The 13,519-nt window shown below is 34.9% G+C and overlaps 1 protein-coding gene across 1 annotated transcript in view; it reads left to right on the top strand.

The window, feature by feature from the left end:
• Nucleotides 1-13,519, top strand: part of DNAJC24 (DnaJ heat shock protein family (Hsp40) member C24) — a 940,502-nt gene that overhangs the window by 921,558 nt on the left and 5,425 nt on the right. Inside the window, exons 5-6 of the mRNA XM_050759073.1 lie at nt 7,551-7,619; nt 11,589-11,659. Coding sequence (XP_050615030.1) covers nt 7,551-7,619; nt 11,589-11,659 — 140 coding nt within the window. The remainder of the gene's footprint in view (nt 1-7,550; nt 7,620-11,588; nt 11,660-13,519) is intronic.

Below are 13,519 nucleotides of genomic sequence, written 5' to 3'. Positions count from 1 at the left end.
AGCTGCTCTGCTTAGGTAGATACAAGAGGTCATTTCTGGTTTGTATTACACAATTTACTCCATCCCTTTATTACGATAAATATTTGGAAAGATAAGCAAATAAATGGAATGGAAGATAAGCAAATCTTAAAACAAATGAGGAACATACCTTAAAACCCCACCAACATGTGTCAGATAAATCAACATGTAATTTCTTAAACTCAAAATAAGAATCCTTCCTGAAAAGCATGTTAATGTTATAGAAACTCCGTAAGAGGGAAATATGTAGATAATATAAATTTTGGTTAACTGTTAGGAATAATAACTTAAGGCCAGTGGATATTTGTGAAATTGTGTCCTAAAGCTGACCCTTACAAAATACTTGAATTAGTGAGATTAGGGTCCATTTATGGTCATAATATTTCCATTTGATTTTAGGAATTTCAAAATTGGTTGTAAAAATTTGCTTCAGGTAAAACGTGGAAGATAAGCATCGGGGGTATGTTTTTTTGGTGACCGTTTCTGAGAAAAAGAAGTATGTGAAATGATGCAGAAAATCCATCTCGACAGTTGGGGACTGGCTTTATCTTGAGTGGGAGAAGACAGTATAGATAAAACTTTCTGTGCAGGTTCCCTCGCCCCAACTTACTTGTTGCAAGATGACTACTCACACTACTTGCTACCTTTACTTGAATGCAAATAACTGTTTGTGCAATGAAAATGTATTTTAGGATCATTTTTCATTGGTTTTGAGTAAAAGTTTGGCTACTTTCAAATAATGCTATAGAAACCTATGGGCAAGATTATAGTTATAATTCTGGGACACTTGAACAGACTTGAGAGTTCTGATTTAATAATGGAGAAGTCTAAAATTTTAGGAAGTTTTGTTTCCAACTTTAACCTCTCTCCCAACTTCCACTTGGTTACTTGACCCAATTGAAATCAGTGGGTCCAAAATCAAGACTGACTGAGTCACCTTTCTTATTTTTTCCTCAACCTTGGTTTCATATTACACTCTGTTTACTTCTACTTTGCTCTGGTTACAGTCAATGAATCAGAAATGCCAGTTGACATTTGTTCTTTTTTAATGTTGTTTCCCCTGTGTGAGCTTTTATTCTTACAGCTACCACAGTAGTCCATCCCCAGATTATAAAACATACCCAGATTATTTCCATATCCGCTAATTGGCCTTCCATTCTCTATTACTGCCTTCTCCCACAGTACTTTACATTTTGATTGATCTAGCAGCTTTCTTTATTCTCACACCTCTATTTAAGAACATTTATAACTCTGCACCCTCCCAAAATAACACCTACCCATTCACTTGGAATTTAAATGGGACAGAAGCTTTTAAGCTTGTCCCTGCTATTTTTTCCGACTTATTACCTATTTCAAACCTAATGTGAATTTTGTCCCCTGGTCCATTTAGGGGCTCCCAGACACACATCTGTTTATACTGTTTGTTATTAATCAGAACCACCCTCCTGTTCTGATTCTTATTCTTTGTTCAAGGTTCAACTTGGGTCCTTCCATCTCCCCTACCCCCAACTCCCTACCACCCACCAGAGCCTTCTGATACTCTAATCCATCATCATTTGTGCCCTCTGAACTAAAACCACAGAATTATTTTGAACTTTTTTTCATCTGGTTCCTATCATTTGGTTCTATGTTTGATATTTTGGAAGGGCTGAATAATTATATAGGCTGTGACTTTGATAAAAATGAGTCATACAATAGCAAAGTACATCAGACTTCAACACTTATAAATCCAAAGTCAAGAGTTGCTTTCCTACACTGTGGTACTTGAGGTATTTTTGTCCTGCTAATAATGGATTGGTTTTTAGTCATTTTCTTATGGTCTGGTATAGATAGTTCAACACAAACACTGAGAGATAACAGTAGTTTAAAAAATAACTGTCATTTTTATTAAGCAATAGAACTGTGGTAGTTCTTTTAAACATTGTTTAACAACCTTGTGAGGAAGATATTAATACCCGTTTTTCAGAGAATATCTGTTTTTCAGGTTTAGTAATTTGACTGAGGTCACATAAAGTAGTTGATTGAGGGGAATTCAAAGCCATTTTTTCTCAGTCACTATTTTGTATGAGTTGTGTACAATCTACTATTTGTAGTTCCAGATAGTCACGTACGAGTGATATTTGAGGGTCAGAACAAGAGACCAGGCCTGCTGCTGCTCTTTTACGTGTTTTCTAGTGAAGCAGAAGGAAATCAGTTTCTGGGCTTCATTTGGTACCTTCAGTGAACACTGGGTTTACCTACAGTTTATAAAATCTCCACAGTTATTCAAGTTCATAAGCAGGTTCCAAGTTTGTAGTTTTTCTTCAGTGTGGAAAGCCTTGTAATAATGACTCTTCAGATTCATCTGGGAAAGGATTATAGGGTTTATGACTTAAAGAACAGGCTTCAAATTAAATGTTGCCTGTTTCTCAATCTCTTATCAAGGTAGAGAATTTTTCAAGAGCAGAGACATGTTAAAGACAGGGAAACTGATTATGTTCAAGTTACTTCCTACATAAAAAATTTAATTATGCATAGTGAAGTGTTCTTTAAGAATGAGGTGATGGTTTAAAATTAAATTACTTGGTTTTAAGACAGCAAGATACTTAATTAGACCTAAAGGAAAAACTGCTATTTATTTTTAACTTACACACCAATGTCTTTAAGTGTGAAATAAACTTTAAACACTTGAAATGGCATAAAAATAAACACAGTGGACTAATTGCTAAATGAGAGCATTGTGGGGATGTGGTGATCATGTGAATAACGTGGCACTGCCACACATGAATAATATGGACAGAGCTGCAGGTGGACTTGATCTTTTGGCCAGTATGGGGTTGAATAAGACTTTGAAATATCTCTGCCATAATGAATAAAGTTAAATTTCTCTCCCCTGTAGTTTTTTGTTGCTGTTATTTATTTTTTATTTTTACTTTATTTTTTAAATTGTAACTACGGATAGAAAAGGTTTCCTGGGATTAGGATGTGTAATTATTTAGGCATGAAACAAAGAGTTGTTTTAGAAATTTTACTATCATTAGAAGGAAGCTTAAAAAGACAGGAATTCCATTGTCTTGTAAGAAGTAAGAAATATTTATTGATTCCCAAATGGAGCTGAAAAAAAACCTTTCCTCTTTTAGAAAGTTGTGAATGACCCAGCGAGAGCTCTAGTAAGCTTTACTGAACCAAGCTGCTAATAGTTATTTAATGTTATTCTTCACTGTGAAAGAATCTCTGTAGATTTCCCTTTTAATCTCTTTGAATTGCAGGCTCATAAACCTCTCTGATGAGTCCTGCCAGTGTTTTCTTAGATCCCACTGTTGAGACAATGGAGCCACAGAATTCTTTCACCTCTTGTTGTCAGACAAATCCAATAGAACACAAGGTCAGAAGGGCCTATACTTCTAAAGGTTGAAAGATTCTTTTTCAAGTAAGCACATACATTATTTGATTTTAACATTAGATTTCTCAAGAACCTCTCTTTATAATGTACTGACTTCTGTATGTAAATAGATTTGGAAGTTTTTCTTGTTTCCATATTTGGCTAAGCTTGTGAGCACAGCACAGGGTATGAACAGACCTTAATGTTCCTAGATACCTTAGAAAAAGTTGAACCCATTTACTTCAAAAGAATCAGCAATCATTTAGTATCATTGGACTCACTATAAGAGTATACCACATGCTAGACAATGCTTTTTATTTCCAAATGGCTGTATTTTGTTTCAAAATGCTTACTACCATTCTATATCAAAAATTCCAAATTTAATATCTTGGATCTGTTCATTTAATTAAATCACTCTCTAAATCAGTTTATGTTTTCTCAAGCCTTTTAGTAGTGTCATGTTAACAGGGGAACTTTAGGAGATAGGATTTACCTTTCTAGATACCTATTAAAATGTTTTATTACAAGAGAAAAATATTTATGTAATACTACAAAAGAAAACTAACTTATCTGTTTTGAAAATGCCATGCCTGATTAGTAGACAATTATTAAAGCTAATTACAGGGTTCCTGTAAGTTACTTTAGAGGATGGGGAAGAATTAAGTTTTTTAATTATAACCACAATGGTGGACAAGCAGAGATCATTGTTTAAAAAGAAAAAAAACATTGATTTGTTTGTGCTCCTTCTTTGTAATTGTAGTGGGGTTTGAGGAGAGGGAATTTGCTGTTGCCCCATCCCTGGACACCTGCCTCTCAACAAAGGATCTTGGTCACCCCCCACCGCCCATATTTAGATTCACCTTTTACTCGTGTGTGCCACGTCTGCTCATTATACAGTTCTCCAGGGATCCAATTTTCCCCTGAGTTAATCACCCCTCGCCTTTTTCAGAAATTGTTAGATTACCATCCTTTCAAAGAATATACACCTTCTTGAGTTTCTTCTTTCTCCTTTTCTTATTTCTATTTAAAAATGTAGCCACTCAGAGTCTCAACATACTACCTTTAAAACTTTTAAAAATTTAATCCTTACAGAGAAGTGCATAAATCTAAGTGTATAGCTTGATGGATTTCACAGTGAACACACCCATTTAACCAGAAAGCCTCTGGTTTTGTTTTTTTTGTTTGTTTTTTGAGATGGAGTCTCACTGTGTCACCCAGGCTGGAGTGCAATTGTGCGATCTCGGCTCACTGCAACCTCTGCCTCCTGGGTTCAAGCATTTCTCCCGTCTCAGCCTCCCTAGTAGCTAGGACTACAGGCGCACACCACCATGCCTGGCTAATTTTTGTATTTTTAGTAGAGATGGGGTTTCACCATATTGGTCAGGCTGGTCTCAAACTCCTGACCTCAGGTGATCCACCTGCCTCGGCCTCCCAAAGTGCTGGGATTACAGGCGTGAGCCACAATGTCTGACCCAGAAAGCCTCTTATGACTTCTTCCAGTTACCACTAACTCCTCATTTCCCCCACCATCATAGGGTAGTTTTGCCAGTTACATTTTGTGTAACGGGTAATCATACAGTGTGTTATATTTTTTGTCAGATACTGGTTTTTTAAAACCAGAATCCCTACAGGAACCTAGGCTGTTTGTGCCCATGGTACTGAATAATCAGGTCAACATACAGATGTTTAAACAGCCACAGAATATGAAAATGTTTTAATATACTCTTGGGCAAGGTACTAACCATTTTTGTGTATTCTCTTTTCGTATTTACCATGAGATATGGTCTAAGCTAACTTTTCAACCAAGAAATAGGTAGCTACTCTAAAGTTCCTATGCATAGAGATGAAGAAAACATAGTAATAAAACTGAAAAAGCCACTTTTTTGAGTAGGTAGAATAATAGAAAGGGTTGCACATGAAATAGTAACTATGTGTGAAGAACAATAGCTTCCCAGTAGATTGGCAGTTATATTTGCAAGTCATTTCTAATTTATTATTTTTAAATAAAAAATGGCATCATGGAATATATATGAATGGGTTGTCTTTTTGTACAATTAATATATTACAGGGGTTCAAGATAGGTTAGATTAAGAAAGCTGATTCATCTTGTCATTATTTCTGTCTTGTCTGATTTGCTTTGATTGATTTCAAAATTTCTTAAAATGTCTATAAGATACCCTGGAATACAGGTGGCTTCGTTAGAAATGTATACCTGTTTTTCCCCTAAATAGGATTTGTTAAGTGCCAGTTATTACCCCCATTCCTCAAATCTGAAACTGTTTAATCTCCCAATTCTAGCAAACAACCCTGGTCCTTCTGAGTAAGAAATTAAAATGTGATTAAGATTTTTGTCCCCACTCATGAGAATTTTAGATAGAATTTTTTTAAATTAGGAATATCTGAATAGCATATAGCCTACTGTACTTTACATAGAGTGTGGAATTGTTTTGTTCAGAAATTACTTAGCATACAGATAGATTCTGCATAAGCTATTCAGTAGACATACAGAGATGGAGGAACTATCTCTGACCACTAGGCAGAATCCTTATCTTTGGATTTTAGGGACAGTCTAATAGACTACTGGTACCCAGTAAATATGAAGTGGCATAATACCTGACATACTTTAATAGAAAACCATGGTGAGTTCACAATATTGTATAACCTTTTTATCTATTTTAAAATTATGTAACTCACTAATCAATTTTGAACAGGCAGTTACTAAATATAATTAAATTGAGGGCATTCACATCACAGAACAAAGGGAAGCATTTTCAGCAAGTGAACAAGAGACTAGTGAGACAGCTAAAGAAAATTTTATTGGGGTGGGGAGTGGATTTTAGTAGGGTTTTTTGTTTTGTTTTTCTTTTTTCTTCTTTTTTTAAATTATTTACTTCTAGAAGAACAATACAAGCATACAGGAAATATAACATGCCTTTTAAAACAAAGACAAATGCTTCCCATCTTTGGCTGCCATTTTTGACCCAAAGAACACTTGTTTTAAGCAAGAGAGTAGATGCTCCTGTTACAAACTGTAGGTGGAATTCCAGGTTTCCTCAGACCTTCAGTCTGCAACAAAAACTTTGGACCAGGAAACAGCAATAGAACATCAACACAATACATTTGTGTTGTGGGGTTACTGAAATATTGAAATAAATATTCCTTTAAGTTAATCTCTTGCAAACAATCAAATGTAAAATGATTAATAGCCTTTTACATTTGGATACAGCAGTATTTTTTAAAGCACTTTTAGTCTGATCTCATTTGACATGGAGAACAGCTTTCTGTTAGTCTGCCTCAGCTGCCATAACAAAGTACCATAGACTGGGTGGCATAAACAAAATGTATTTCTCACAGTTCTGGAGGCTAGCAAGTCCAAGATCGAGGTGCTGGTTGACTCGGTTTCTGATGAGGGCTGTTTTTCTGGCTTGCAGACAGCCTCCTTCTTGCTGTGCCTTCATATGCTCCTTCCTGTATGTGTGGGTGCATGTGGAAAGAGATTGCTCTCTAATCCCTTCCCTTTAAGGCCACCAGTCCTACTGGATTAGAACCCCACTTTTATGACTCCATTTAACCTTAATTACCTCCTAAAAGCTGTATGTCTAAGAACAGTCAAATTATGGGTTAAGGCTGCAACATATTAATTGGAGGGGGACACAATTCAGTCAACAGCAAACCTCCTGAAGCAGAAAAGAAGACATAACTGCTGTTTTAGAGATGAACTAACCGATACACCTAATGTTAGAAAGTTAGTAAAATATTACAACTAAGGTTCAGATAGTTATTTTTATCCAACTCCACACTGCTTTCTTAGCTAGTTTATCTGACAAAAGCCAAACAAACAAAATACATTTCCCTACTGCTTACAAAATAGAAGTCACTAGTTGATTGCAAAGAATCACCAGAATTAACTTCATGCTTTTCCATGTTGCATGGTTGTGAAAAATGGGATTGATTTTGACTTAAAATGTATAAGAAATGGTATGTTCTAGATTTTTCAGTCAGCTAAAGTCAGGTTACTTTAACACTACTGTCAAAAGTACTAGGCTAAATTTTTAAGTGATAGGTAAGTTAGAATTGTAGTGACCAGGCTGGCGTTGCCTTTTTAGCATTCTTCAAGGTTACAACTAAAGTATCATGCTTTACAATAAATGTCATGTTTTATATTTTACAGAAGATGATCTAAGAAATATAGGACCAGTAGATGCTCAAGTATATCTTGAAGAAATGTCTTGGAATGAAGGTTGGAATTTTTTTTTTCCTTTGACAACATTAAAAAAATTAGGAATTTTCTATAAGAAAAAAAAACTCATTGGACATTTGGAAATCTTAAAAAGAAATAATAGTGTGGCTTTCAATATATATATGTGGTATTTCTGTTTGGAGTATTTCTGTTTAATTCTAAACTTTATTTATTGACTGATATCCTTCTATGTGACTCATTTCCAGTTATTTTTATATTCTAATTAGATGTTAGGAACATAAAGTTTCATAAGAGTTTTTTGTTGTGTTTTTTACTTTAGTTTTTGCATTACTGTCTATGTAGTATTGTAATATGGTAAATAATGTCAAACAAGATAGTTTTTTTTTCATTCCTTTTAATGTTGACAAGATGAATTCCTCTTAGAATTTTTATTTTCCCTTTATATATAATCATAAACTGTCAGGGCAGGGCTTTTAAGAGGCTTTTTTTTTTTCTTTTCTTTTTTTTTTTTTTAACTCTCACATACTGATTGTCTTGTAGGAAGAAAAGAATATCTGCCATTTCCCTTGATGCAACATGAAGTCATGTCTTTTTTGCTTTTCTGTTACTAAAATTTTAGAACTTAAATCCAATGTAGTTTCCCCATTCTTCTGATGGTTCCTTGAATTGTTCTGGTTAGACATCATTAAATTGGGAAACACCCTTTACTAAACGGAAGCCATGAGTACCATACTTACTTGTTTCTCTAGGTAAATGAAGAAAATCTTACTATTTCCTAGAATCTTTAGATACTCTTAACCCTTTAACCTTATTGTGCAGCATGAAGTACAAATTCCCTCAAGGTTTATAAAAATCTACTAATGAGTGTGGATAGGTAGAAGATAAAAACAGAGCCATCTGAAACCAAATTTACTTTTTAAATGGCAAATTCTTAACTTAGTGCCCCTAAGACGTAGGTCACAAGCCATATTAACTTAGAAAGGGAATCATGTCTTTGCCTCTGGGACCATTCTGCCCCCAACCCCTCAAGTGAAATCCTAGAGTAGAAATTCAGTGAATAATTGGTAAAGTTGAGGTTTTGTATAACTGGGGCTCCTAGTGATGGTGACAGCCTCATTAGAGTAAACAGGAAGAAATACTGTGAAAACAATACACTAGTGACACAGACTTTTCACTGCTAGTTTGTGGAAGGGACACTCTAGAACATGTCATTTATCAGGGAGACTTGCCTAACTAAAAAAATATATATGCACATATGTATATATACACATATACTTTTTATTTTTTGCCAAATACACAAACTTCAAGGAGACTAAATATGTTTTGAAAATATAGTTTGTCTCCTTATCAGTTGGTATGTATATGTATGTTTGTATGTGTTTAATGTCTTATTAAATTAGTTCTTGCTATAGTTGATATGGGCAATATATTTTATATGATAATGTGAAAATACTGAAAAATGGTTTGTATAATTTTTTTTCCCTTTTAAATATATAACAATATAATGTTAAGATCTTAATTTAACATGAGAATACGGGCTGGGAGCCTGGAATCCCAGCACTTTGGGAGTCTGAGTTTGGAGAATCACAGAGGTCAGGAGTTTGAGACCAGCCTGGGCAACATAGGAAGACTCTGAGAACAGATTGTGAGAGTAGGAAAAATAAAAAATAAAAACAAAACAAAGCAAAAAAATAGCAAGACCACATCTGTACAAAAAATTTTATATATATATATATGTGTGTGTGTGTGTGTGTGTGTGTATATATACACACATATAAATTTTTAAAAAGAAAAGGAAGAAACATAATATGGATTAGTGGCTTAAGCATCTGTCCGGTCAATAAATACATGGACTTTCTGATACAAGTGAAAATGCTAACATATAGAAGGAAATGTACAACAAAAAATCATCAAGCGTTATCATCAATGTGTTATTGCCCCTGGAACTCCCTAAAGTAAACTTGACAGTAAAGAAGATATAGAAGAATCCAACCCATAGCCAATGAATTAGTAATAAGCAGATACAGTTAATCTTAAAAGTATAGGATGCACTTAGACGCTTAGGTTTTTATAACTAAAGATGGAAATAATTCTAATCTTAATGAGAGAAAATACCGAGCAAGAGCTACATGAAACCATTATTCTTGTAGGAATATTTAAAAACAAATCATGGAATTTTGATTTTTTTTCCCAATTAAAAAGAGAAATTTTGGGAGATGAAATTAAATAAAAAGTGTGATCAACTAGGAAAGGAAAAATTTGTTTAAAGATCCCCTTTAGGATCATTTTCAGAATAGCTATGGAAAGTGAAGATCTGAAACAGGAGAAAAGTTCATGAAACCCTATAGGATAGACACAGCCAAATTGTTGGTTGCCTGATCAAAGGGCAGTATGAAATGATCCTTTTTATTATGCTTAAAAGGCATATGTGAGTTGTGCAGATATTGAAGCTAATCTTCACCCTCAGTCGTTATACGGCTTGGTCATTTTGTTGGCCTTCATTCAGAGTATTTAAAATGATGGTTTCTGTAAAAGTTATCACCTGGTTAAAAGCTTGATGGTATAATAATAATATAAGCAGAACTTTTACAAGATGTGAATTTTTAGTGAGCATTATTTGGAGTCATCTATGACAAAACTCCACAGTAGCCCATGGTGTCCTCTGTGTCATTTACCAAGAACATGTCAACTCAAATTGTTTTCCAGTGTTCACTGAGGTGGTAAAAAAACAAGGGGGTAGGGGGAGATTTAGCTTAGGAAAATCAATGGTTAGAATATGTACATTTTTAGACAATTTAATAATTTAAAAATTCACTTTCAGAACATGCTCTAGTACGTAGATGTTGGCTTAGGGAAGATGTCTGCATTTTGAATTCAAGATTAAATTATTTTTCTGTATGGAGAACAAAGGCATTGTGGTAAAGAAAAAAAAGCTGGATTAGGTGAATGAATTCATTTTCCTTACTGATTAAAAAAGAAAACACATAAAGTTAGCTTATTTAATTGCCAGTTTTTCCAAGGCTGAACTTGTAAGACAGCAGGTAGAAGGCAGTTGAATTTTGCTTTTTTAAACTACATATGATATGATCTATGTAATCAAATTTGATAATTGAATGAAGATATTTGATTGTATGAAATCATGAGTCCCTTGAGACTTATTTTCTAATCAATTATGATGGTGGTAAAATAATGTGATTGATAAGTTATTTTCCTTTGACAGTTACTTCTCAGAGACAGTAAAATGGAATGACCAATGGATCAGAGATTCTTTTAAGTCAAAGGGCACAAGCATTTTAACTTCCCAGGAAAATGACACACTTAAAATTTCTATGATTAGGAGCCTAAGTATTGCACTGTATTGCCTCCTTTGGGCATCTCACTTCAGCATTTTGTTGGTTCATGTGTCATTTGTAAAAATCAAACAAACAGAAACACACACATACCCCACAGGATTAAAAAAAAAACAACCAAAAACCATGGTGTTGTGTTTATAGACTTAAGATTCTTGAAATAGTGTGACACTAGAAGTGTCCAGATGTTGCACTTGATAAATAGTCTGGTTTTCTCTAAAGGATAGACTTCAGGCAAAAGCATCATCTTCCCTAACAGTGAGACAGGTAGGGCTGTTTTTCTTTTTCCTTCACTGTAATATTTTAGACAAATACATTGTTGAAAAAAATGTAAAATTTGTATGAATTTTAAGAAAACAGAAAACTTCAAATAAGTTTCATGGGTTGCTTCTGAGCATGCCCTCTCCTCCCAAAATCCTTGGACTTTTAATTCATAGCTTCAATCCCTCTCCTCTACAGAGAAAGATTCTTTGGTAGGTAATTTTTATAAACATTGCCCCTTTCAAGAAATCTAGTTCTCCTTTAAATACATTTTATCTTTACTGAGCTTCTTTGTTTTGTTTTACAATTTCTATGGAATAAACTCTGCACCTTTTAAGGGTATTAGTGAGATAGTTACTTACAAGTCTTTGAAACATTATTTTGTTTTCTTTTGCAGATGATCACTCTTTTTATCTGAGTTGCAGATGTGGTGGAAAATACAGTGTTTCCAAAGATGAAGCAGAAGAAGTTAGCCTGATTTCTTGTGATACGTGTTCATTAATTATAGAACTGCTTCATTATAACTAAAATTGTTCACAACTTGAAATGCTTTAACTGTGGTATTGAGACATGATGAGGAGAGGCCATTGGGCTTTGTCCATTCAAGGAAATGGATTTTTTGTCAGCCCTATTATTTGCAAAGAAAATATATAATTATCAAGCAGAGACCACCTCAGATTAATAGAGAATGAATATAATTATTTATTTGTATTTATAATTTATATTTACAAGTCACAAAAAAAGATTTGATTTGGTGAATTCTATCTGAGAACTTTATGATGCCATTTTTTTTTCCATGACACAAAATAAGAATTTTCTTAATATGAGCATGTCTCCTCTTTTGAGTGGGCAACAGTATCACCATATTCCTTTATAGTTAATAAGTTTCTGATCTAACAGATAATGTTTATAGTTGCTAAAGTTATAGGCCTGTTGTACACCTATAATCTTTGTGAATAATGTGAGGCCAGTTCTCCCATAAGGAAGGCTGGTTATGGATATTCATAAGGTTATTTCAAAGTTAATGAAGACAAAGTGGCAACTATAGAAAGTGTTGACTCCAATCTTGGCCCTGTATTTCCAAAGCTTGTAAACACTGCCATCTTCAAATTTAAATGTAATTTAGGAAATGGAAGCTTTATTTTTTAATTTTAATTTCTTTTTCTAAGAGTCTCACTCCATTGCCCCAGCTGGAGTGCAGTGGCATGATCTCGGGTCCCTGTAACCTCCGTCTCCTGGGTTCAAGTGATTCTCCAGCCTTAGCCTCCCGAGTAGCTGAATTACATGTGCCCACCACCATGCCCAGCTAATTCTTGTATTTTTAGTAGAGATGGGGTTCCACCATGTTGGCCAGGCTGGTCTCAAACTCCTGACCTCAGGTGATCCACCTGCCTCGACCTCCCAAAGTGCTAGGATTACAGGTGTGAGTCACCATGCCTGGCCTAAGTTTTGTTAATAGAGACAGGATTTCATCATGTTGGCCAGGCTGGTCTCGAACTCCTGGCCTCAAATGATCCACCCGTGTCAACCTCCCAAAGTGCTGGGATTGCAGGCGTGAGCCACCGTGCCTGGCCAGAAGCTTTTTAAAAAATAATGATTTGAAATTGGTGCATTATTTCTCTTTCTATTTTGGAGTGTTAAGATATAATACTGGGGCCAGGCATGGTGGCTCACATCTGTAATCCCAGCACTTTGGGAGACTAAGGCAGGCGGATCACCTTTGGTCAGGAGTTCGAGACCAGCCTGGCCAACATGGTGAAACCCCATATCTACTAAAAATAATTTTTAAAAAATTAGCCAGTCATGTTGGTGCGTGCCTCTGGTCCTAGCTACTCGGGAGGCTGAGGCACAAGAATTGCCTGAACCCAGGAGGGAGAGGCTGCAGTGAGCAGAGGTTGTGCCACTGCATTGCAGCCTGGGCTACAGAGCAAGACTCTGTCTCAAAAAAAAAAAAAAAGATGTAGTATTAATGCCTATATTTATGAAGATGGAGCCATGGCACTGCTGCTCTGATGAAATGAACTTTTATAAAGTATTATTGACTATAGCCAACTATAGATGGCATATGACTTAAAGATGCATTTTTCTATGTATTTAATATTTTGTGTACAATAGAAGTCAGAACTCATTTAAAGAACTTTAAGGGATCCTTTAGAAACATTTTTACTTAATTTCAAATGAGTGGGCTGAGCATGTAGACTAGCAGCTTTTTATCAAACCTGGCATTGTCAGGTTGAACTTATAAATACGAATAGTTACTACTCTGACTTGTAAATGTAGCTGCTAAAGTATGAGGCATATTTAAGAAGAATAGATTAGTTTCATTAC

Source organism: Macaca thibetana, chromosome 14 (assembly GCF_024542745.1).
Source record: "Macaca thibetana thibetana isolate TM-01 chromosome 14, ASM2454274v1, whole genome shotgun sequence".
Lineage (NCBI taxonomy): Eukaryota > Metazoa > Chordata > Mammalia > Primates > Cercopithecidae > Macaca > Macaca thibetana.
The sequence above is the reverse complement of the archived record's forward strand: the minus strand, read 5'-3'. Positions and strand labels throughout refer to the sequence as shown.